At 40.3% G+C, this 27414-nt stretch overlaps 1 protein-coding gene across 2 annotated transcripts in view; it reads left to right on the top strand.

Annotated features, from left to right (window-relative positions):
- Positions 1 to 2392: 2392 nt before the first annotated feature.
- msrb3 (methionine sulfoxide reductase B3) overlaps positions 2393 to 27414 on the top strand; it is a 113098-nt gene continuing 88076 nt past the window's right edge. Inside the window, exon 1 of one of the 2 annotated variants that reach the window (XM_048608009.1) lies at positions 2393 to 2566. In XM_048608009.1, the coding sequence (XP_048463966.1) occupies positions 2443 to 2566 (124 nt within the window). In that variant the 5' untranslated portion in view covers positions 2393 to 2442. The remainder of the gene's footprint in view (positions 2567 to 27414) is intronic. The other variant, XM_048608010.1, reaches the window with a different exon arrangement.

The raw sequence follows: 27414 nt of genomic DNA, 5'->3' as shown, positions 1-27414 counted from the left end.
TGGACACTATGGGCAATTTAGTGTAGCAAATCCACCTAATCTGCATATCTTTGGACTGTGGGAGGAAACCGGAGCACCCAGAGGAAACTAACGCAGACATGGGGCAAATGTGCAAACTCCACACAGATGGTTGCCTGAAGGTGGAAATGAATCCAGATCCATGGTACTGTGAGGCAGCAGTGTTAATTGAGCCACCGTGCTGCTCAATGTCAAATGTCCAATGTCAAAATAGTTCTGTCTGATACCGCTTTGAATATATCAAATGGCCTAGCCTGCATTGCTTGCTAAGAAGGGGAGAGAATTCCAAACACTAACAACATTCTGCAAGAAGAAATTCCTCTTCACCTCTGTCTTAAATTATTTTGATGATGTGCCCCACATGGAGAAACATTTTCTCTGCACCTACCCTATAAGCCATCTCAGAATCTTATGCATCAATAAGATTACCTTTCATTCTTCTAAACTTTAATGAGTACAGTCTAGGTCCAACCTGCTTAAAGTTTCCTCATAAGCATCTGATTAGTAAATTCCTCAAACTGGACTGCTTCCAATGCAAGTATATCCCTTCTTACACAAAATGCCCAAAACTGTATACCGTACTTTAGGTGTGGTCTCACCAATGCACTGTATATTGGTAGCAAGACTTCCCTACTGACATGCATAATTTCCAGTGCAATTAAGAGCAACATTCTATTTGTCATACTAGTTACTTCCAGTACCTGCATACAGACATTTTGTATTTAATGTATAAAGATAGAAGGGTTCCTCTGTACCACAACATTCTGGAGGCACTCTTTATTTGATTAATTCTTTGCATTTCTATTCTTACTTCCTAATGGGCAACCTTATATTTTCCAACTGCCAAATACTCCATCTGCCAAATTTTTGCCCACATATTTATCTAAATTGCTCTGCAGAGTGTTTACATCCTTCTCACAACTTTCTTTCTAACCATCTTCATATTGTCACAAACTAAACTCATAACCAAAAATATGGAGAGAGATGCCAGGCAGTACAGAGGTCTAAGGAGGAAACATCAGAATCTGGGACATTCACAGTTAATGACTTCAGAGAAGGAAATTCAAAGTGCACAAGAAGCAAGATTCAGAGAATCACAGAGTTTCATAAGTGAAATTTAACAGATTTTTGATTGACAAGGGTTGCAGAGCCTTCATCCAAGTCATTTTAATGTGGAACAAGAATAATTGAAGGCCCCGCTCTGATCCTTGCTTATTAGTTTTTAGTTTGCAGATCTGAATGGTAATCTACGCATTCCAATTCTCTACTTTCTGTTGGTTCACAAGTCCTCTATCAATGCTATTGCATTGTCCCTGACACTGCATGCTGGTATCTTGTGTAGCAACCTTTCAAGTGGGACCCTATTGAATGCCTTTTGAAATCTAAATATACTATGTATATCGGTTCCTCTTTATTCACCCTGATTATTACGTTTTCAAAGAACTTTAATAATTAATTGGTCAAATGTAAGGGCTCACCTAAAAATTTTATTGCCTGTAGCCTATCTTATGCAAAGTCCCATACAATCATTATTCATGTTCTTGCTGACAGGCATTGGCCTCAATTTTTTAAATCTCATCTTTGTGTTCGAATCCCACCACAGTATCACCTTTCCATACTCTGTAGCCTTATTCAGCTCTGCAACCCCTTATCAATCAAAAATTTGTTGAACACAGCTTATCAAAATCTGTGATTCTCCAAATCTTGCTTCTTGTGCACTTCCAACTTGTTTCTCCCAAGTCATCAGCTGTCAGTGCCCCAAACTCTGATGTTTTCTGCCTAGACCTCTGCATTGCTCTGCATCTCTCTCCATATTTTTGATGCCACTTAAAACCTCTCTGATCAATTTTCTGTCCTGTACCTCCTTCCTTGGCTAATTGTCTGTTGCGATCTTGCAAAGCATTGTTAAAGGTGCTATAACAAGAAATTGTTTTACACAATTTTAAAGTATATTTAAAATTTTAATATGTCCCCGCAAAAATACATTGCCTCAACATCCACTACCACATCTTCAAACTTGAACTGTGAGACCAGGCTATTTCAGGAATTGAATATTTGTCAAAAAGAAGTTCAATATTTTTTTCCCTTTATTTGAGAAGTTAACGTGTTGAAGTTGATAAGAAGACACGTTCCACTGGAGTAATTTTGATATAAAACTAAATTTTAATCATTTAAAAAGAAACGCATATATTAGATAAGGTACAGAACATTTCCTTTTTAATTCACCAACCTTCTGCGCTGCGTTAAAATGAAACTACCTAATTCTTATACTAGAGCCTCTCTTTAGCCAAACATAGCCACAATTTTTTTTTGTCTAACACATCAGCAAAAACGTTGGCAAATAAGAGGGCCATTAACGGTGGCCTCTGTCCAATGGTCATATTTGGAGTTGTAGGGTAGAGGAATTTCCCACAGTGCTTTCTGATGTATTATCTAACCAACAGAGAAGCTGAGAGGAAGAAGTCAATGAGTCGAAGCGGAGTCGACTGTCTTCATCTATTTGTCATTATTCTGCTGCTTTTGAGCTTGTTTGCAGTCCAGGCGCCAGGTAAGGGGCCCCGAGATAAACACTCGAAACAAACTGGTCTGTGGGGTGGACAAGATTCTTAACTGCGGAGCTCGGGGAGTTAAGAAGATAAACAAACGCGTCGACTTTTAAAAAGAGTGTGAGCAAATGTCCGGCCAGCTTCATTTTCCTTCTTCTCTTCCTGGTTATCTGAAAAACAATGTTCTAGTTTCTAATGTTCAGAGCTGGGTGATTGGTATTTGTTTCTGCTTTTTCTTTTGCTCCGATAACCACTTCCCTTCGCAGCTTGAGCAGTTCGAACAGGCCTAGTGGTGGAGCTACACGCTCTCTCATCCTATGGCTCCCGTTGACATTCGCTCGGATGATGCCTGTGCAGAGGATTAACTGCGCAACACATTTGGGAGAGATACAGAAGGTCGCTTTTTGTTGTGGCCGCAGCTATTGAGAACTTACATAAATAAACATGGCAGAAACTTGAACTCATTGTCAGAGGCAGGTATTAGCAGAGCCTCTTTCTTTTTTTCTTTAGCTGAATGCCAGTATGAAAACTTCCTGAACCCGAAACCTGCTAAGTCTTATTTGTACTTCAGCTACCGAACACTGCATCCCCATGCTAGACTTAGTTAACATGATTGTTGTATCCACCGAATTATTGGTAAATACTCCACCATCCCCCCATTAGAATTAAATTAAACCAAATTACAAGTGCACAAGGCAAATCCAGGTTAAAATTGGAATTTACAAGACACATATGCAGATCTGACTCAGCCTGTTCCAAATTCATCAACTGTATTTCAGCCGATATGCTGCTATTTAAATATGGATTACATGGGAAAAAGGCTAAATGGGAAATACAGTCCTTAGTCCAATTAAATTGTGACCGTTAGAATAAAAGTGTCTTGCTGCTTTTGATTATACAAACTTTTATTCTGTTGCAATTCTTATAATGCAAATGAAAATGTATTTTGAGAAGGTATTTCACATTATATATTCATTTCAATGTCAGATACTAAAAATATTTTATGATTAACAACCTTTATCTCTTCCAGTTTTAACTTGTCCTGATAATCATTCAATGATTAATGTTGATAATGAAATAATTACTGTATTTGTTTCTCCCTGTTAATTTTATCTGTATGAAGGCAGCGATGGGATATGATTCCATGAGTAGTGATGATCTTCCAATATCTTGCTGAGTTGTCCAAATTCTGATGTCCCACATCTTAGCTAAGTGGCCTGTAGTCAACATCCGCAGACTGTTCATTTAGTACATGAGGCATCAGAACATGTCTTTGAATCTATAAATATTCATGTTTAATGATAGCAATTTGAAAAGGAATTCTTGGTGGTGGACGTGCTACAGTATATGAAATGAGACTCTTGACAGCTTGTTAAATGATAAAAGCACCAACAAAAACCTTCCAAAGCCTGCGTAGAAGTAGGAAAAGAAAAAAAATTGTTCATTTTTAAAGCACCAAAAATATGACTTACTCTTAAACTATTTTTCATAAATGTTCTTATAAATTTGATGAAATTTAAAGATAGTTTTACAAAGTGAAGCTTCTGATGTGGATCATTATTGTACAAGTCATAGAATTGGTTTGTGCCTTGTATTTGGGCAACATGCTGGGGGCATATGTTTGAAAATAACGTCTTTAATTACATCTGTTATACCCAATACTATACATCTATTATACATTGGATCAATGAGCACTATATTGCGGGTTAGATTGAATTTCAGTTTGTCACTAGGGTATCAATGAAATGTAATGATGAATGAGTGAAATTTTCATATTATGTACACTTTAGCCAAAAACGTTCAGTGTTACAATTATAGCATTTGTCCTTCCAAAGTTTAAGTTGAGTGTATAGAGAATGGCTTGAGCTGTAAAACTCTTGGGTGAAATACTGCTGATAATAGTAATATGGGCAGTTTGAGGGCTATAAATTAAGAATATTGGTTAAAAGGTCTTTGAGTTTCTGAGCAATTTTTATTTCTCTCCATTGCGGATTGGTCTAACCGCTACCCATGTTAATGCCAGAGTTTATGAAAGATGTGTGTGATAAGTTGAGAAAGTGGCAGTGATATTTCGCATATTGCAAACAACGTTGTGATTGTTTACCAATCCTGCAGCATATTTGCCTTTTGCCAGGGTCTATCATTTCTTAGTTCAAGTTTGCTTAAAAAGCTCTCTCTGTACAGTATATTTTTTATCCCTTTTGAATGAAAAATTAGTGCTTATTTTCAAGCCTCCATAATTTGTCCAACATTTGTAAATATTCCTTTCTGTGCAGATTGATATTAGGTATTGTGAAGAATTTCTTATAGTTAACAGATGACTAGAACAAGATGGCATGTAAATTCACAGTATGCTCTAGTTATAATCTTAAAAATGGGCTGCGGAAGAACCTATGTTATTTCAATATTTTAACCTGAGTGACCTTTGTCAAACAACTTAACAGTTATGGACTGCTGCCTCTTGTCCCACATCTAAATTATAATATTGCAGTTCCCTAGTATAAGTGCATGTAAAGTATCTTACAAGTGATGGTCTTGCGATGCTCTGGTAGCTCTGAGCTAGAAGGTCTGGCTCAAGACTCGCCTCAGGATATGATGGACACAAGTTGATTTTTAGGAGTATTTCAGTAATGGTTTGAAGAAAATGGGTATCATTTATGCATTTCAATGTAAATGCTTTTCATTGCAGAATCTGTGAATCATTGGCAGGAGCCCTGAAAGAGCAGGACCAAGGGAGAGCAAAACACAAAGCATTAAGGAGTAGGGAGGAATGCAGGAGTAATGCAAAGACACACGACACCAAATGCGAGAGTCTTGGGTAGAGCACAGCATACCGCTGTTCTCATTCATATGATTGAAACTGACACCAATTCTTCCTCTTTTGTGATTAGAAAATGCCCCAAAAATTCCAGAGGATGCCAACTTGTGTTTAGTATTAGTTCACCATTATTAGACAGTTTTGTACATGCAAGGCTAGGGAAGGAATTAACAGTTTTTTTTGCATGATGAATAAATCACAGGTAATCTCAATCCTTTTTTTATCAAATATCCAAATACGCGCATGTTCCTGCACTAATAACAGATTGAAAGCAGGAACCTTTTTAAAGAATTTCTTTGTCTCAATCCCTTGAGTTTAAGAGTGCTATGGCAAATCTGACCATGATCATTAACGGCCTTAATGAGTTGGTTGAATGCAATGTACATTGGGACCAAAAATAGGCCGGAAAGACTCAGCAGGTCAGGCAGCATCTGCAAAGTTAATGTTTCAGGAGAAGGGAAGAACGAACAAAAAGAAAGGCCTCTGAAGGGAGGAAGGTAGGTGAGATCAGTGACAAAGAGATGATGGTCCTCTCTTTATACCTCCTCCTTTCCCACTGTCCAGAGCCCACAGGCTCCTTTCTAGGTGAAATAGCAACTTACCTGTACTTTCAATTCAACAAATTTTATTCACTTTTCACAATCTGGTCTCCTTGACACTGGGGAGACCAAATGCATATTAGTAGGCCACTTAGCAGAACACTTGCATTCAGCCTACAAGAATGATACTAAATTAAACTGATAATAATAAAAACAAAGAACTGAAACAAAAACTGAAAGTGTTTGAGAATCTCAGCAGGTCTGTCAGTATCTGTAGAGAGAAATAGAGTTAACGTTTCAAGTCCAGTGACTGAGTTTTTCCAGCATGCTCTGTTATTGTTATTATAAACTTCAAGCTTGTTTTTGTTTTAGTTCTGCATCCCACCCATTCTCATTTTCTGTTTTTATTTGTAAGATGCTGCATGTGATTTATTGCCAAGTTGCCCTTGAAGACGATTCCTGCATTATTTTGTTGCAGTTTAATTGATGGATTTCAGCTGTTCTCCAATATGTCACTCCGTTGGCCATAATTCATTAGCAGCATTGGCAAAGAAAATTGGCTGCTCGTTCAATCACACATGAGGTTACTATAATGAGCATCTAAATATTTGATAATGGCTCTGTATTTCCTCAATAACACTTTGTCCACACATATATACTTTGCCTATACATATACACTTTGCCTGTAACTCTGTGGTCATTTAATCTCACTTGTCTTCCATGCTATCGTAGATCTCCCTTTTCCACGCCCTTGTTTTAAACCAATTACATTTCTAACTTGTTCTAGTACTGATCAACCTGAAGCATTGGCTCTATTTCGCTCTCCATGGGTGAGGTGTGCCCTCTGAGTATTTCCAATGTTTTCTGTTTATTTGTTACAAAAGGAAGGACTTCAAATGTCAGAAAGCTCTTCTTTGCAAGTTAGTGGCAATCTGGAAATCTCTTTAGGAACATAGGAACAGGAGAAGGCCATTTAACCCCCCAAGTCTGATGCACAATTCAGTGAGATTATGGCAGATCTGTGACCTGACTCCATACACCTGCCTTTAACTCATATCCCGAAATACCTTTGCATAACAAAAATTTATCTGTCTCAAATTTAAAATTAAAAATTGATCGAACACAAATGGCAGTGGATGGAAAAGAGTGTCAAACAACTGACACATAAAGGATGGTAAAGTGTTTCCTAACATCTGTCCTCAACAGTCTGTCCCTAATTCTCAGACTATGCCCCCAGTTCTAGAATTCCCAACCAGTTAATGTCTTGAAGAATTCAATGAGATCATCTCTTACCTTTCTAAATTCTAGAAGAAAGAAGGCCTAATTTACATAATCTCTCCTCATAACATAATCCCTGAAGTCCAGGTATCATTCTGGTAAACCTACGTTGTACTCCCTCCAAGGCTAACATGTCCTTCCTGAGGTGTGGTGCCCAGATTTCCCAAAAAAGCAATTGAGGTATGGTCATTTGAAAAAAAATCAAAACTGAGGTTGATAGTTTATTTGTCAGGTGTGAGCATTAAGAATCATGGAACTAAGGTGAGAAAATAGAGGTAAGTTACAAATTGGCTATGGTCCAATTGATTGGTGGAACAGGGGTTTTGAGAGATTGAATGTCATATTTGTTCTTCTATGTGACTGGAAATTAGTGATTGTTGAGTTACAGTTGCCCATATTTGATGTTCAGCCTGACTATTGCAGTCGCTGCAGAGTATTCAAAATTTAGTCTCGCCAGGCACCAACATTTTTTAAGTTTTAAAAAAATGTTGGTGCCTGGCGAGGCTTAAGTTTAAAAAAATGAGAGAGCAAAACCGCGCCTGCCCTTGTCTTGCTTGTACAGTTGACAACTGTTTCATCAAAGGATGTCTGGGCCCTGTCGCCAAGAACATTGTTTGTGAGTGATGTCATTTTACAAAACCACTGGATTAACTCTTCAGTTTGTTCATTAGATGAAATAGTCTAAAATATGAAATCTGTTCAAACGTTTTTTAAAGTAGTTTACGGGAAGGAAACAGCCTAGTGCTATTATTGCTGGACTGTTAATCCAGAGACAAGGTAATGTTCTTGGGACCCGGATTTGAATCCTGGCATAGCAAATGGTGGGATTTGAATTCAATAAAAAAATCTAATGAGACCAGGAAAAACCCATTTGGTTCACTAATGTCCTTTAGGAAAGGAAACTGCCATGCTTACCTGGTTTAGTCAATAAGTGACTCTCAGAAATGTGGAATAGACAATAAATGATGACATCCTGAGCCCATGAATGAATTTTTTCAAAAAGCGAGTAATGAAGAGGAATGCCAAAGAAATAGTCTCAGCAGGTTTTTTTTTGACATTTGGATTCCAGTTCTGTATTCCTTTGAGTTGATAAATAAATACTTGTGCCAGAGCAGAGATTCTCTAAAGGAAATAAGACATTTAAATTCGCCTGCGAGCCTAGATTTAGCAAGAATAATAAGAACATTAGTCGAAGGTAATCACTGCTGACTCTTGGAGTTTGGCTTGTAATGTGTGAGGAATTCCTCAAATAATTCTACCAGAATTGATTCATATTGGGTGGGCTAGGAACTGACTTGTACTAGCTCTGTTGTTGGTATTTTATGAGGTAAATCTGAAATAAACCACATACATTTTTAATCTTGATAATTGCAGCATTGAAAGATTCATCAGAGTTACATGTTTGCTAAAACTGGAAAAATAATAATGTCAACTTGGCAGAAGTAAAACTGCAGCAAACTATTTTTAACAATTTTTAAAGATTTGCAATCTCTGACAGAATTTTACAGTGTGGGACTTTTTTTATTTGTTCATGGAATGTGGGCATCACTGGCTTGGCCAGCATTTATTGCTTATCCCTAATTGCTTACAGGGCAGTTAGAAGTGAGGCATATTACTCTGGGCCTGGTGTCACCCCAGAGTGTGGTGGACACTGGGACATTAAGTAAATTCAAGCAGGAGATAGACAGGTTTTGAATTAGTTCTGGGGAGTGGGCATGAAAGTGGAGTTGAGGCCAAGGTGTGATCAGCCATGATTGTGTTAAATAACACAGTAGGATCGAGGGGCTGAATGGCCTACTCCTAGTTCTTATGTTTAATGCAGTAACTTACCAGGTGTTATGTTGGCATAACCTCTCCTTTTCTTAGATTTGAGGCTGCTGCTAACCTTCTGACTTGCAGTCTGTCCTTATGCCGCATTGCTGCCTGAGGCTTTCACCCAGGAAGCCAACCACCAAGCCCTAATGTGGCTGTTGTACTATCACCCAACACCAGCTTACTGAAATAGTTCAAACGGCTGTTGCCCATCCCAGTTGTGATTAAGCTAAGGAGCCACCAGCCCAAGCTACACAGGTGCCAATCAGTTCAGCAGCTCCCCCACCTTCTGGCCTACAGGAGCATTGGCCAGAATTGTAAGGGCAGCCCCTGTTCCAATGTGAATTGATATTTCACTCAAACTCTGTAAACTGAAATTAGCAATTTTCAGAAACGCAAGCCAAATTTAAGTGAGGATACCCTGTACTAGTTTGTTTTTGGATAACATAGACTTCACTTCAGAAATTGAGCTAGAACATCTGCGGCTTATTGAGGGCTTTATACGTGCTATGACCTTCATTTGCCACTAACTGTTAATAGTGAATCAACCACAATAAAACAGATTATCTGGTCATTATCATGTTGCTGTTTGTAGGAGATTGCTGTGTGCAAATTGGATACTATGTTTCATATATTACAACAATGACTGCACTTCAATAGTACTTAATTGGCTGTAAAGTGCTTTGTTATGGCCTGAATTGATGAGAGATGCCTTATAAATGTCACTTTACTTTCTTTGAATAAGCTTAAAGTGTTTCTGTGTGTCCCATTTTGTATAAATTTTAAAAATTGAATAATAATGGTAAAAGCATAATTTTACAATAGGATTACTCATAACCTCTGGATTGCTGCCCGAGCCACGTGCAAATTGGCATAGGGAGGCGAGGATTTGGGAAGTAAACACGGGGCTAAAAGAGTGGTGTGGGAAAGAGGGTTTCCTTTTCATGGGGCACTGGCATCAGTTCTGGGACAGGAGGGATCTATATTGCTGGGATGGACTCCACCTGAACAGGGCTGGGTCCAGTGTTCTGGCGAAAAGGGTAAATAGGGTGGTTAATAGGACTTTAAACTAGTAAGTAGGGGGGAAGGGAGAAGTGAGCGTAGAGGGAGAATAACAATTAATGTAAGGCAAAGCAGCAGCTTAGCAGGTGATGAGGAAGCTTCAACTCCATTGAAAATTAGGAAAAAAGTTAAAGGGAAGGAGAACTCAAGAGCTGTTAGTAATGGAGGTAATAGGACCCAAAAAGAAGGTGCAAAAAATGGCATAAGGGCACTTTATCTGAATGCTCGAGCATTCGAAACAAGGTGGGTGAGTTGACGGTGCAAATCATGGCAAATGGATTTAGTGGCCATTACAGAGACATGGTTACAGGATGGTCATGACTGGGAGTTAAATATCCAGGGGTATCAAACTGTTCGGAAGGACAGACGGGAAGGTAAGGGAGGTGGTGTTGCTCTGATTTTTAAGGATGATATCAGGGCGGTAGTGAGAGATGATATAGGTTCCACTGAACAAAACGTTGAATCCATTTGGGTGGAAATTAGGAATAGCAGGGAGAAGAAGTCACTGATAGGTGTGGTCTATAGGCCACCAAATAATGACATCGTGGTGGGGCGGGCAATAAACATAGAAATAGCTAATGCATGTAAAAATGGTACAGCAATTATCATGGGGGATTTTAATCTACATATCAATTGGTCAAACCAGGTCGGTCATGGCAGCCTTGAGGAGGGGTTCATAGAATGCATCCACGATAATTTCCTTGAACAATATATAATGTAGTGGGCAAGCTATCCTAGATCTAGTCCTGTGTAATGAGACAGGAATAATTAATGATCTCACAGTTAGGGATCCTCTCGGAAGGAGCGATCACAGTATGGTCGAACTTAAAATACAGAAGGAGCGTGAGAAGGTTAAATCCAGTACCTATGTCCTGTGCTTAAACAAAGGAGACTATGAAGGAATGAGGAAGGAGTTAGCTAAGGTAGAATGGGAGCAAAAACTTTATGGTGGGTCAATTGAGGAACAGTGGAGGACTTTCAAAACAGTTTTTCACAGTGCTCAGCAGAAGTATATTCCAGTGATAAGGAAGAACTGTAGGAAAAGAGAGCCAGCCGTGGATGTCTAAGGAAATAAAGGAAAGTATCAGATTGAAATAAAAACACATACAAAAAAGCAAACAGTAGTGGGAAACTAGTCGACTGGGAAATCTTTAAAGGCCAACAGAAAACCACAAGAAAAGTTATAAAGAAAAGTAAGATAGATTATGAGAGTAAACTTGCTCAGAATATAAAAACAGGCAGCAAAAGTTTCTATAAATATGTAAATCGTAAAAGAGTGGTAAAGGTAAACATTGGTCCTTTAGAGGATGAGAAGGCCAATTTAATAACTGGGAATGAGGAAATAGCCGAGACATTAAACAGTTATTTCGTGTCGGTCTTCACAGTGGAAGACACAAATAACATGCCGAAAACTAATGGCAAGAAGGTTATAGCAGGTGAGGACCTAGAAACTATCATTATCACTAGGAGGCAGTGCTGGGCAAGCTAATGGGGCTAAAGGTAGACAAGTCTCCTGGCCCTGATGAAATGCATCCCAAGGTACTAAAAGAGGTGATGGGGGAAAATAACAAATGCATTAGTAATTATTTACCAAAATTCACTGGACTCTGGGGTGGTTCCCGCAGATTGGAAAACAGCCAATGTGACGCCACTGTTTAAAAAAGGAAGTAGACAAAAAACAGGTAACTATCGGCCAGTTAGCTTAACTTCGGTAGTGGGGAAAATGCTTGAATCTATCATTAAGGAAGAAATAGCAAGACATCTGGATAGAAATTGTCCCATTGGGAACACCCAGCATGGGTTCATGAAGGGTAGGTCATGTTTAACTAATTTAGTGGAATTTTTTGAGGACATTACTTGCATGGTGGACAGTGGGGAACCTGTGGAAGTGGTGTATCTGGATTTCCAGAAGGCATTTGACAAGGTGCCACACCAAAGGCTGCTACATCAGATAAAGTTGCACGGTATTACTGGTAATGTATTGGCATGGATAGAGGATTGGTTGACCGGTAGAAAGCAAAGAGTAGGGATAAATGGGTGTTTTTCTGGTTGGCGGTCAGTGGCTAGTGGTGTGCCTCAGGGATCAGTGTTGGGACCGCAATTGTTTACAATTTACATAGATGATTTGGAGTTGGGGACTAAGTGTGGTGTGTCAAAATTTGCAGATGACACTAAAGTGAGTGGTAGAGCAAAGTGTGCAGAAGACACTGAAAGTCTGCAGAGGGATATAGATAGTCTAAGTGAGTGGGCAAAGGTCTGGCAGATGGAGTATAATGTTGATAAGTGTGAGGTCATCCATTTTGGTAGGAATAACAGCAAAATAGACTATGTTTTAAATGGTAAAAAATTGCAGCACGCTGCTGTGCAGAGGGACTTGGGTGTCCTTGTGCATGAATCGCTAAAAGTAGGATTGCAGGTGCAGCAGGTAATTAAAAAGGCAAATGGAATTTTGTCTGCCGTTGCTCGAGGGATGGAGTTTAAAAACAGGGAGGCTATGCTGCAGCTGTATAGGGTCCTGGTGAGGCCACACCTGGAGTACTGTGTGCGGTTTTGGTCTCCTTACTTGAGAAGAGATATACTAGCACTGGAGGGGGTGCAGAGGAGATTCACTCGGTTGATTCCAGGGGTGAGAGGGTTGGATTATGAGGAGAGACTGAGTAGAGTGGGATTATACTCATTGGAATTCAGAAGAATGAGGGGAGATCTTATAGAAACATATAAGATTATAAAAGGAATAGATAAAGTGGAGGCAGGGAGGTTGATTCCGCTAGCAGGTGAAACTAGGACTAGAAGGCATCGCCTCAAAATAAAGGGAAACAGATGTAAGACTGAGGTCAGGAGGAACTTCTTCACCCAAAGGGTTGTGAATCTGTGGAATTCTCTGCCCAGTGAAGCACTTGAAGCTACCTCACTGAATGTTTTTAAGGCAAGGCTAGATAAATTTTTGAACAGTAAAGGAATTAAGGGTTATGGTGAGTGGGCGGGTAAGTGGAGCTGAGTCTCAAAAAGATCAGCTATGATCTTATTAAATGGCGGGGCAGGCTCGAGGGGCCGGATGGCCTACTCCTGCTCCTAGTTCTTACGTTCTTATGTACTCATTTTGTTATCCTTTCTTATTCTGTATTTAAAACAGTAAGCAGCGGACATCTTCATCCATCTAACCCTAACTCATTCCATTCGTGTCTGTTTCCTTTGGCGCAATTGATGTAAACATTGAATCTGTTGTGGCTGCAGTTAAAATAAAATGCAGGTTGTAACTGAGTCTGCTGGCGATACAGTTGAAAGAAAATTGAGCTAGTGTTTGGAGAAATCCGGGTAAAATTAGCTCAACCTGCCTATATTGAAATTCTAACAGTTGAACTCCACTTCAAGTACAACACTCACAATTTCTGATTATTAATGACCACACCAAGAATAATTCCTGATTAATATAAAGGCCGTTTTGAATGGTGTTCTGTGTGGACTTGTAACCTTCTTATGTTCAGCGGCTGTACTGAAATGGCAGAGAACTGTTTTGGAAGTCAGTGACAAAACAGTCAATTTAGAAGTTAAAGAAAACTTGGAAACCACTGTTTTATTTTGTGTGAATATGAACACCTAGAAAGCCACATCTTAAAAATGACCATACTGATGAAGTCATATCCCAGCTTGATAACATGCACTTGAAACTAAACACGACTAAGGTTCCAAGTTATTTTGTCCACAGCATCACAACAGGAACTTAATATGGCTTCTCAGGTCAAAGGGGAAGGAATGTTAAGTGTGTTATGAATAGAGTAGAACACCTGAACTAACCCTATTCATTACAGCCTTTACACTCTTTTTACCTTGATTCTCTACAGGCCATTATGACTTCCTGTTCTGCATGTTATGATTAAAAGAAACTACAGTTGATTTTGTCATCAAAAGTACCAAACATCAGTGTAAAGGCACCGTCACTTCTTTGGAGATATGCAGTTAAGCATGTTGTCTTAATTATAAGCACCTATTCCTTCTCTTTTAAAAGTGTACAGAGTTTTGATTTATTTTACTGTAAGCTCTTAAAATTGGCATGATTTAAAGCAATTGTTAAATGTATCTGTTAGGATGTTGTCTGGAGATCAGCAATATATTTTTGAACTTTTACCAAAGGCTTCTTTCCAGCAAAGACTGAGCAACACCAAGTAATCTCAAATTAAATTTACATTAAGTTTGATTTGTTTCAAGACACAAATAAATGCAAGCTGTAATTTAGAAGCTATGCCAACTTTTCTTTCCAAGTTAAGATTTGAGAGTGGTTAGTTCTCTTCAAAACAGTTCCAGAAATGTCATTGTTGGTATAGGTTAATTAGTTCTACATGGTATATCTTGGTGAATGGGTATGGAAAAGCTGTGAATTGGTTTGTGGGCTATAAGGGGCCAGTTGGGGTGGGAGGGGGCATGGTGAGTCAATGGACATGGAAGAGACAGAAATTGACTAAGGGCTATAATAGCTTCAGGATAGGTGGAAGCATGAGGCAGGCCTTTTAACTAGTCTGCCATGGCTCACTGCTGAACCTGTGGCTGCCTTCACGGGCAGGAGGAACTGACTGTATTCCCTATCCCTGAGTGAAAACCATGCCATTCAATGGCCTTTCAACCATTCCAGATGCAGTGGGCTGCAAAATTTCCCATTATTTTAATGCATTGTATCCAGAAAGGAAAAGCAGTGTATCTGATATCATGACATATGACATAAAAGTACTCCCCTCGTCTTTAGTAGCCATTAGTACCATCGTTACTGTTATTGCAGTTCCTATATATTTGCTCCCTGTATTCAGTAAGCACCAACCCAAATTCTGTGTAAATCTGCAATCCTACAGCAGCATAAGTAGTTAGTGTCATTAATAAACTCCAAGACGCTTTTCTCAAGAAAAACCGAGTGCAGCATCTTCCCCGCTGTTGCGTGATGTTGCCTATGGTGAGAAAGTTTGGAAAATGGTATGAGATGGCCAGTGAGGTGCTTCTTCACATCAAGAGCAAAAAGACCCATTTTCTAACTGTAAGTGTTGAACGGCAAGACAAGATTCTTGCTCGTGTGCAGATAAAGGCCTGTTTGCAGTATGCATTAACATTTTGTTAATGATTATTAGTTACTCTCACCTCATTAATATTTAGTTTTCCATTCTCCCAACCACTGGGTAGATACTGGACAGCAACTGTTCACGACCTGAAAGTCAGTGAGGTGACTTAATGACTTCAACTCGTAGCTTGCTCCTCGAGACCTTCATCTTGGACTCTAGGCATAAGGGCATGCTCCAAGGGCAGCTATGGCTATACCCATCTATAGATATTGGCAGCTGTCATATGCCAGCCTCACTGAATCATCACAGCAGATCTCTAATCCACTTACAATACACAAACACTTTAAACTGTATTTTGGAAAACACTAGCACCTTTCATTGAAATATTGTGTGAGGATGCTTTGCACACAGGAACAGGCACCCAGCTCATGAATTGGAGCAGGCTGCATTGCAGGGCTCTGCACTTGTTCTTAGTGCTCACTCACTAAGAGAATACTAACCGAATCCATGCCTTATCTTATCAGGAGTCATCAGTCACAGGGAGGGCCATGTTGCTGTATAACACTGTGCTAAGTCAATCCCATGCCGCAGCATGCACCAACAGAGTACATGGCAAACACACTGTGTGATCTTCAATCAAATGGCCATTTCTCAAAGGGAATAATCTTCACTCCAGTCAAAGGGCATTACCATCAGTTGGTGATCGAGGAACAGGAAGATCAGAAGGGCATCTTCTGATCTTAGTCCAGGCAATGGAGAGGTGATGGCCTAATGGTATTATTGCTAGACTATCAATCCAGAAACTGAGCTAATGTTCCGGAGAACCAAGTTCGAATACCACTACAGCAGATGGTGGAATTTGAATTCAATAAATGGATCTGGAAGTAAGAATCTATCGATGATCGTGAAACCATTGTCAATTATTGGAAAAACCCATATGGCTCACTAATGTCTTTCATGAAGGAAATTTGCCGTCCTTACCTGGTCAGGCCTACATGTGACTCCAGACTCTCAGCAAAGTTGTTAACTCTCCGCCCTCTAAAACGACCCACAAAGCCGTCAGTTGTGACAATCACTGCAAAGAAATAAAACTGTACAGACCACCTAGCATTGATCTAGGCAAAGCAGCAAAGACAACCCTGTTGACTCTGCAAAGTCCTTCTTACTGACATCTGGGGGCTAGTGCCAACATTGGGTGGGAGAGTTGTGTCTCTCAGACTAGTCAAATAACAACCAGGAAGAAAGGGACATGGAGCATTTTGTTTGGGGGGGAGGTGGGGGAAGCCTTGATTACTAGAATGGGCCTGCAACTCACTGTGCCAAGTGCGACCTGCATTACTTTCTATATTCGATCAGCTTCTAAATATGAATAGAAAATGGCTGCAACCATAACCAGAGTGGGCAGAGTCAGTGAATTTTTTTTTCTGTCTCGTTACATGGGCTCCATTCGTAAATAATATGAGGTCCTTCAAGGGGCATTCTATCATTCCAGCTCTTTCTCAGTAAAGATTGCAGTCCTCTAGTCACAGCATTGTGTGTGTGATATATGCAGTATCCAACCATGTAGGGTGGAATCTGTGGTCATGACCAATCTCCACAGTGTCATTGGTTATTGTAGATTTCTGCCCTCTTTCTGTGCAGCAGATATAATCACAGGTAATCTTTATATATGGAACCTGCAAAATGTTAGGCTGCACAGGGCAAAGAACTGATTCCCTCTCACCTTGAATAGTAACTAAATTGCCAGATGCTCTTATGTGCACTGTTGTCTTCGTTGGCTGATATGGGTCTGAGAGGACAAGGTCTCGGAACTCAGGGACCACTTACAATGTTCTGCTAGTTCTTTGCAACATGTCTGGTGCTGCATTCATTGCAATAAGGGACTATGTCAATGTTTAATTCCATCGCCCTCCTTTGTCAGAATGCTTCATGTCGCACCGTAAAGAGGAGTGTTCTAAACCAACATCTGTGATTGATGGGAATGCTGACTGCGCACATCGTTTGAGGATTTGGGGTTTTTTTTTCTGTTTCACAGGTTCATTGCAAGCGTGACTGGTGAATCCAGCTATAGGGTTATTGTCCCTGTTGCTGTGATGCAACAAAAGTGCAGAGAAAGGGAGGAGGGACAGAATTGGCAGCAAGCCCAGGACCAGCAGCAGCCTCTGTGGATGCTGAACAGCCTCCACATGAAGAGGTCCCCTCTGAAGGTAGGGAAGAGCCAGCATCTTTCATCCTCCGCTATTTCTTCCGGAGGAGTGAGGCGCTGAGTGCTGCAGATCCAGGATATCCTGAGATGCTGTCACAGAACCATGGTAGGTGCTGGAGCGGGATATCTGCCATTCAGGAGTGGATGGCCATCCTATCCCAGTGGCCGTCAAGGTGACAACTGTGTTGAACCTTTCTGCAGTTGGCTGCTTCCAAGGAACAACTAGGGGCCTGTAGGGGATATCTCAAACCTCCAGCCACAAATATATGAAGGTTGTTACTAGTGCTGTTTGTGCTAGATCACACCACTTCATCTCATTTCCCCCACGACAAGATCAGTTATACAGGCTGGGCTTCCTCCAGGCACAGATTGGGACAGTTTGTACATGTTGCACTAAGCACCATATCATAACATGGCTGTGCCCAGCAAAAGGAAAAATTTCCACTCCCTCAATGTGCACGTCATCTGTGATCATCAGTACCACTTCACTGAGCTTTGTGCACAGCACCCTGGAGGCCGCTATTATGCATAAATCCTTGAAAGTTGTGGAGTTCTTGCTGTGTTTGAGGTCACCATGCCTTTCCGGGGCTACCATGGTTGATGAGTCCATTATGCAACCGGCTAATTGAGATTGAGCGTAGATACAATGTAACCCGTTCTTTGACCAAGGCCATAATGGAGCAGACAATAGGTCTCATGAGGATAGAGTTCCACTGCTTGGATGGTCAGCGGATCCTTGCAGTAATCTGTACGACATAATACTACCATGTTCTCTGCACAAGTGGAGCAGGCAAAGAGAGGATGTCTGGAGGCTGAAGAGCTTGCAGCAGTGTTCTGACTCCACCAACCCTACTCGCCTCTCCCTCCTGACCTGATCAGGCTAACAGCTTGACTTGACTACCCCAACACGTCCTGACATGACTATTTGTCTGACTATCCTCACCAGTCTCCCCCAGAAAACTGCCTGAGTTGACACACTAATCCCTCAACCTGACTATCCCACCAAACTGTCCATCTGACTACCAACTATACTGCCAATCCTACTATGCTCCGTTCCAACTCTCCTCCCTATCCATCCATCCACCTACCCAATCACACACTCCCCCTTCTCCACATTCATACATTCATCCATTCACTGATATTTGCACTGGACCGATAAACTCCTTTTAAGCAGTTGGTGCTATAAAGGCGATGTATCCAGTGTTGCTCCAACTCCACCTTGTTCCACTGGAGTTCCCTGGGGAATACTGTGCATCTCTTCGAAAGCTGAACTCGAACAACCTTGAGAAAATGTGCCACAGGGTTGAGACAGAGGGGTTTTTGAGCAAAGCAGCAATCTGGCTATTATTGCCACTGCTTGGAAGAACCAGGCCATGGTCACCAGTACAGGAGCTATTAAAATTGTGATACATAAGAGGCCAGAATTAGGAGGGTACATGTATTTTTGGCAGTTTGTGGGGCTGGAGGATATTCTAGAGGAAGGAATGGGTGAGGCTATGGAGGGATTTGTAAACAAAGTGCATTTTAAAATTAAGGTGATGCTTGATGGGGAGCCAGTGTGTATAACAAGCACTGGGTTGAAAAAGGAACAGGGAATGTGGTGAGTTAGGTTTCAGATGACCTTAAATTTACAGAGGGTTCAATGCAGGAGAACAGACAGGAGTGTGTTGGAATAGTGGGATCTAGAAGTAATGAAGGCACAAATGGGGCGTTTAGATGCAGATGACCTGAGATGGGGTGAGGTCAAGTGATCTAACAGAGATGGAAACAGGTAGTCATGATGATCACATGAATGAGGTCAGAAGCAGCCTTTTCTGAACCTGTTGCCTTGTGTTTCTATATAAAAACTGTTTTTCTTACTTGTTTTGTCTTCACTCACTTTATGTGACTGTGCAATCAATTTTCTAATCTTCAGTGCACTATTGAGTGAGTGTTAAATTGAGAAAATTAGAAACCAGAGGGAGGTTGGTTGATGACCCACGAGCAGTGCTGTAAAGACAATAGCTTGTGCATTCAGTGCCTCCTTTTCTTTAATATATTGAAGTTTCCTGAAGCCACAGAAAGCTGCCTGTAGTTAAAAAGAGAATGACCGTTTAAATGCAGCCTCATCACAATATTTAAGTAAGCAACTCTAAACTTGTCTTACTTCCATTAACATTTGAATCAGATAGGTGCTAGCCTTGTTACAGATTTTGTTTTGTGTTTTAATCACTAAAATGACTGAACTGTCCCATTTTTGGAAGGTAAAACACAAACCAATGCATTACAATACATGACATTGAAACGTTCTTTCATGAGTTTGACAGAATCTCACAATGCCTGTGGTATTTAGTTACGTTTTTTGAATGACCATAATTACATCTTAGGATTTAGATTTATTGTAACTTGTATGTTTAAAAAAAAAGTGAAAAGTGTTTTCTCGTGTGTTATATGCAAAGTGTTGCAACCCTCCGGCACCATCTTGAAACGCTGAATATAATGCAAGATTTTACGGCAAAACAGCTCATCTTTTTCTCTTCTGCTGCTCTTCTACGCACTGCTTGATATCAGCCAGAATCTGTGAAATGAGTCCTAGGTCTCTGTGATGTTCTCTGGGGTCTTGGGTACAGGCCTCCGCCATTGCAACTACCCGCATCCGAACTGTGTAGCCATGGGCCTGGGGATGTGCAGGTACTATACTTCTGTATTCCATCCAACGCTCTTCCAGACGCTGCAGCCAGTTGCCGGGGTCCTCCGCCATCCCTTCAAGAGTCTGGGCCTTGGCCGCAAGCCTGGAGCCTCGACTCAGCCTGAGAGTCCAGGCCAGGGTAGTCAGTCTGGAGCCTGCTGCATATATAATTTCATGTATTACACATTAACTCTGACCCCCTTAATTGATAACTGGAAATTAGATGCAATTTGATTTTTTTTTACCACTATTGGTTGAGACAGCAAGTCTGAATTTGCTCTTAAACTTCAGCATTAGCACCAAAATGAGAAACTGTCTTTTAGTGACTTTATTGTGACTGGTTAGTTAATATTCATGGGCTGTTGCCTGTTTTGAATGAATTGCAGAAGTCAGCTATCATTTTATTATTGCTGATAATAACTTCAGTATACTGCAGCTGGCCTCGTCCTGGTGTATTTATTTTTATCTGCATTAGCTTGCCCTGCCAATCCATGACTGAAGCTTAACATTCACCCCATCCCTCCTCAAACCTGTCATTCTTCTGCCTGGGAGAGATAGTAGGAACTGCAGATGCTGGAGAATCCGAGACAACAAGGTGCAGGGCTGGATGAACACAGCAGGCCAAGCAACATTTCTGATGAAGGGTCTAGGCCCGAAAAGTCAGCCTTCCTGCTCCTGTGATGCTGCTTGGCCTGCTGTGTTCATCCAGCTCTACACCTTGTTATCTCATTCTTCTGCCTGGAATTGGTTTGCCTGTTTAAAGTACTGAATAAAGCAAACAATGAGTTTGGCCATATTAAACCCAGAATTGTGAATTAGGCAAGATCAGAAGGGTGGTAGTATAAGGTATTGGCTCAGAAAGGAGTGTTGATCAGTTATTTTTGGCAGACCCCTTGACCTTCTCATGGACCTTGGTTGAGAACCCCTGTTTTGGATAGAATATTGTGATTGACAGCACCACTGGTTGTCTGTCTTATATATAGTTAATGCTGTGGTTACTCTCAGGCCATCAAAGATCACATAGCCAGCCTGGGAACAGAGCAGGTGTAGTTCTGTAAGTACTGTCATTGGACTCTGATGCACATATTTGGATGATTTCTCTTTTTTTAAAATTTGTATGTTATTAACATCTGTACTGTTTTATTACAAATCAATTTCGTGAATGTGTTTGACATTTTGTTTGGTCCTGTATTCTTCTGTAAATTCCTGTGATTTCTATCACAGTGATCTACCATTCATTTCAACTATTTTCTGACCTTTTAACTTTTCTGACCGCTCTGGGATATTGCTTCGTGTAATATAATGATCAAAAGAGCACTGTCAGCAAATGGTTGGTGAAAGTAATGACATATATATCTTCAAACTAGAATGAGAAGGAAAGATTTCAGATCATAGGCTGAGAATAGAATGACTTGCCAGATTTGTTGATGTGGATAAGAACAATTCAGAGTTAGGGCTGGGAAACACTTCAGGTGGGCTAGGGATAAATATGTTGCTGAAAGGAAGATGGCAGAGAAAATAGTTAGAACCCAGGTGAAGATCCTCAGGTCTGCTGTTGCTGACATGGACTGAAGCCAGCCAGAAGTTGAAATTTCATTTGTTGAAGAAATGGACAAAGTGGTCAAATTCAATAATCAAAGTCTAGCCAAGTACTCGAAATTGAGTTCATTCCCTCACTAGAATCCAGCATGTTGTGAGTTTGGTGCCTGAGGGTTGCCAAATATGATGCCATGATATCACTATGGAGCAAGGTGAGGAGGCATACCCCATGAACTACCTTAGCCAGAATGGAAATTGAACCCATGCTGTTGAAGTTGTTCTGCACCATGCTGTAGCCATCCAGTCAAACCCCTAAATTGAGTTTTAGATGTTGCCAGCTTTGAGAAAACATTCCCTAAGGTTTACACGATTTACAAGTGTGTGTATTTTTAGGAATAGCAGCTAACCGCCCACCCTCCCCCCAATTGTTTTGTTAAGGGACTAGGGATGGGGTACACAACAGACCAGAATCGGGACAAAAAGTCTAGCCAGGCTGGGAATATACAGCAGGAAGCAGTTACAGAGCTGGGTAGAGCCTGAAAGAGACTTAAATAGGGTCACTAGCTGCCCTGGTTTTGCCAGGATTGTCTTGGTGTCTCAACGGTTTTCTCCAAATTACTCAAAACTCTTGGTTTTGCCTCCTCACTTTCCCTACCCAGAGCCCTCTCTCCTTTACCGTACTCTTTTTATGTTCCACTTATCGCCAGCAAACCTGCTAGAATCAGGTTGTCATGCTGGAGCAAACCCACAAGGTGCAGAAAACCCGTTAACCAGTGTCCAGAGCCTAGTATCAAATAGATTGCCCCTAGATTGCCTTTCAGCATCCCCTCATTCAGAATGGCCTGACTAGTCAGTCAGGGAGTCCTGGGACAGGCTAGTGTGAAAGACCTTATGCAGTTTGTAATGGAAGCCAGTGTCTAAAAGGATGAGACTTTTACAAGACTATGAAAAGTGTTGTCTCTGTTTTTGAACTGCTTGGCTTGTTGTTGGGGGAGAGGGGGAGAAATATCACTCTGAATAAGACAGCTTTGAGTGCAAAATGTTTGTGAAATACTTAAGAGTAATGGTGCTGGCAATTTATAAGAGCTGGGGTGACTTTTAGGAAGTGCTGGGATGAATAGTTACTTGGGGTAATTTATATGTAATAATGGGTAATTTAACCCCATGATTATCTGGGAGCCAGAAGAGAGTCAGCCTCTGGCTGAAGACAGTGGTGCCTACCAGTCACAAGCTGGTGTTAAAACTACTATTATTAAGAAACATAGCATGTTCAACCAGACTTCTCACTGAAAGGTCGTATGTTTTACTGCTTGTAGTTCTGGGAGCAAACAGTATCTCCCAAACTTTAGGCACAGTTGCTATTTTAAGATACAGTTTCAGTCTAAAAACATCTATTGTTAAAATCCAGTGCACAAATGAAAATAAAGGAGGCTTTTAAATGGAGAGTAGTCTTATATTGTGCATTGCACAGTAAGGTTAGAGGAGGAAAGAGAATGTTAGGAACTTGTGATATATGCAACCTTGTTTCAGTCTATTGAAGGAAAAGAGCCAGAAATGTCATTGAAACAATAATCTGTGGTTCAAGACTGCTATCTTCAATACTTGGATGTGTTAGTACAGTTGCCAACTCAAGGTGGACATTTTCTGGGAGGTGTCATAACGTACATGACTACCTTCAGTTACTCGACGCACAGATTCCTACCATTGGTCACCCAACATATGTAACAATACAGCGGTCCAAGAGGTTCCCAAGGTTTTTCAATTTGTCCCTGTTTTCACTTGCAAAAATCTTATTATCCTGCGTTTATTTTGAATTGCAGTTGTAACCTAATTGTGTGGTGGAATTCCGGCCAGTGTAGTCTGTGTAGCGAAATCTAGGACAGACTTAATATAGCAGAACTTTAAGCAAGTGGAAGATGGCAGGACAGAAAGGAAAATGTTGAAGTGGTTGACGTTAGAGATAGCAAAAAATACTTATCAAGAATTCAAAGAAAGAAGGGCTGCAGTGAAGTGGAGGCGGCCAGTAGTAACAGACTGGAAGTAAACTTTGCATTGAATGATCTGGAGTATAAAACAAAGTTGTGATCGAATTGTGTTGTTGTCAAAATTGTGTCAAATACTTAGCCCAGTTGATACTGAATTTGGAGCAGGGTCTGTAAATGGGCATTGGAAGCCAGTGTGACATATTCAATGTGGCTGACACTTGTTTCTTTGGGTGTTATGGATGCTAGAAGCTGCTGGCTTCCTGTCTGTTGCACTGGACTGTGTGAAACAAAACCTACAATAGGTCTGTAATCAATAGCCTCTCCTCTACTGAAACTGAACACTTACATTTCCCTAGATTCTATTCAGCATTTTATTGTCTCTTTCTTAAAGTTAGATCAATTATACCTTTAATTATGCCCTCCATGTAGTTGTAATAATAAGGCATATAATTAATGAAAAGGGCACCAAATTATACCTTATTCCTACATGCATTGTTCCCTCTTAGACAAATAGTACTACACCTTATTTTATTCTGTTTCAATTTAGAAAGGTTATCTGATTCTGGAAGTTCCTTTAATTCTACTTTGTGTTTTTAGCTGTAGAATATTTCAGTTTGTTTTTAAAAAAAATTCAGGAACATATCATCAATCTGCCATTCAGAATCATTGTGCACTTTAACACAGACTAGAAGCTTGAAACAGAATCCGGGATTAATTTTGACAGCAGAGTATCATCCTACAACCTCCTGTATTTAGAAGTCCAGATGATGGATTGAGGATCCCTGTGCTTTTTTTTAAATTTGGATAATGTAAGTGTTAAATTAGAATTCATCTTCCTGAATTTTACTTCAACTTTCTTTTCAAAACCCAAAAAGTAAATTCAGCATCTGGAAACCCATTTGGGAAACATTTGCCTTTTTAAGAGGTTTGCTATTCACAATGGTGATTGGATCTAATTTTCATCAAGAAATTGTCATGTTGCGTAAGAGTGTAACTTTATATCGTTTACTTGATTAATATTCAGAATTATTTTGGAATGAAAAAGACTGAGGAAATGTCTTGTAGGTTTTGAAATTAGGAAAGGCTTTGAGAAGCTGAATAAGAACAACTATATTCTCTCATTGGAGCGTCTATGATGAGGGGTCGACAGTTTAAAATTATCAGTTGGATAGAGAAAAGATGTTAGAAGAAATTTCTTTATATGGAGGCTGTTAGAACAAAGTGCTTTGCCACAGGGAATAGTTGGAATGGAGACCAATGTATCTTTAAAGGGAAAATTAGATAACTATTTGGATCAGTAACAAAGTGTGATAGTTTAGGAATGTGACAAGTGCCAGATGCAGAACTTTTACATATGTTCACTGATCTCCCATGGCAGTATTCATGGTAATTTAGAGGTTTTGCTCTTGTTTAAACAGAGGATATAAATGATGTAATGTACAATGATTATTGAGAAAGTTGAAGTGTCTTTTAAAAGCTGGTTAAAAATAAATAATTGTGAAATTGATTCCATATGGATTTAAAATATAGAAATTGATATGAAATTAATCTATTCAATTGAAACAAAAGATTAAATTGTACTTCTAAAAAGGCTCTTAGCCTTTATTCCAACCTCTAAGATGTACATTTAAAACTGAATCAATACAAATTGAATTAAGTTCATATCTGTAAAAAGTGCTTGTGTATAATGTATTTATATACAATACAAATTTTATAACTGTATGAAATATTCTTATATCTATTTAACTATTACTAATGTGATCAGGAAGTGGGGAGGGTGATTTGGAACCTCCTGTGTCTCCATATTCTGATAGATATTTTGTAGAACTTTTGCTTTGTTGTACTTGCCTTTGTTTAGATTGATGGTTTTCCTAAACATAACCTGTCCACTGCTGTTATCAGAACCTCAAAATCGGGGTGACCTCTGCTGGGTTTCATGATTTGTGTGTCCTTTGATGACTCGGCAGGCCAGTCCTGGAGATAGAGGTCTTTGGGCACAGGAGTCAAGCGTTGCCCCAAGCCAGGATTCTGATCTCTATCCCTCTGTTTTTGTCACTTCTCTGCAAAAGTTTACATAGTCAGTTTCTGACTGTGTTGTGGCATTTTGGTTGAGACGCGGCCACGTGGCATGTTGCTGTCACTTACTGAGGTCAGTTTGTCTCCTTTTAAGATCATTCTGAATGATTTTCTTTGTCATCCTTGATTTTAAGTGCCATCCTTAAATTGAGAAAACAGAGTCTGTTTCAGAAGCTGATTATTTGGAATGTGGGTGCTGTGTCCAAGCCAATGGAGCTGAGTTTGTATGATCATGATTGCAATGTATGGAGTTACTTTGGTGAGGATGCTGGAGTTTTCTCTCCTGCCTTCCTATTTGACTTTGAGTATCCTGTGGGATCATCATTTATATCCTCTGGGAAATACTGTAAGTCATAGATATGATAAGGGCAAACCATAGGGTAAAGTAAAACAATGTAATAAAAAAGTGGCCTTGGGGCCTGGTTTAAGATCCATATTGAATGGGACTACATTGGACCTAACCTCCACTCAAAAGCTTTGTGCAGGGCCCTGATAAGGCACACATCACAAACTCAATGTGAGCATTGCTAAGCTATTCGATTGTGAAGGGCTTGTCAGCTCAGCCTGATCCTGTCCTTGCCTGCCATTCACATACAGGCAGGAATTACAAAGTAGAGAATGGAATCCCTAACTGATTTTATGCCGTCTCCCCTTCCACCATGAGATTGGAGACATTAATGTCAGTTATGCACCACTGGTTGGCATAAGAAAACTCATAGAGTCGTATGGACAACAGGGTCTATGCTGACCAACAATCAACCAAACTAACTAATCCCATTTAACTGCACTTGGTGCAGAGCGTACTGTGCCCCAGCATTTTAAGTACTCATCCAGATGCTTCTTAAATTTTATCTGTCTCCACCACCTGCTCAGGCAGCACGTTCCATATTTTTACCTCTGGGTGAAAATTATTTTTCTCTAAACTACTTACTCCTCACCTTAAACTTATGCTCTCTGGCCTTAGACATGCTTGCCATGGAGAAAAGATTCTAACAACTTACTCTGTCTATGCCTCTCATTGAGTCTCCTCTCATAATTATGTTTACCTGAATCAGATCCCCCCCCACCTTGGCTTCAAGGAAAACAAACCTAGCCTATCCAATCTCTCCCCATAACTGAGACACTTCATCCCAGGCTACATTCTAGTGATTGACCTCTGCACTCTCTCCTGTGCAATCATGTTCTTCCAGTAGTGTGGTGACCACTGCGCACAGTATTCCATCTGTGGCCTAGCCAATGTTTTATAAAGTTGTAGCAAGACTTCCTTGTTCTTATATTCCATGCCCTGGCTGGTGAAGGCAAGTATACCATAAGCCTCCTTCACCACCCTGTCAGTCTTTGCTGAAACCTTCAGGGATCTATGGACTTGTACGCCAAGGTCCCTTTGTTCCTCAGTCCTCCTTAGGCACCTACCATTCATTGTGTATATCCTTTCCTTATTGGACCTCCAAAAATGCATCTCCTGGCATTTATCAGAATTAAATTCCATCTGCTATTACTCTTTCCAGTTTACCAGCTGACCAATGTCAGCCTGAGACAATCATCCTCTCTGTCAGCATCATCACTGATTTTTATGTCATCTGCAAACTTACAAATTATACCTTCTACATTCACATCCTAGTTGTTATTGTACATAACAAAAAGCAAGCATCTGAGCATTGATCCCCGAGATACATTGCTGGTTACAGGCTTCCAATCACATCCCTCCACCATCGCCCTTTGCTTCCTGTTTGCAAGCCACTTTTGGATCCGGTTTGCCAACTTGCATTGGATCCCATGGACTCTTACCTTTTGCACCAGTTTTCCACATGGAACCTTGTCAAAG

The sequence above is a fragment of the Rhincodon typus genome, chromosome 18 (genome assembly GCF_021869965.1).
Source record: "Rhincodon typus isolate 14 chromosome 18, sRhiTyp1.1, whole genome shotgun sequence".
Lineage (NCBI taxonomy): Eukaryota > Metazoa > Chordata > Chondrichthyes > Orectolobiformes > Rhincodontidae > Rhincodon > Rhincodon typus.
The sequence above is the reverse complement of the archived record's forward strand: the minus strand, read 5'-3'. Positions and strand labels throughout refer to the sequence as shown.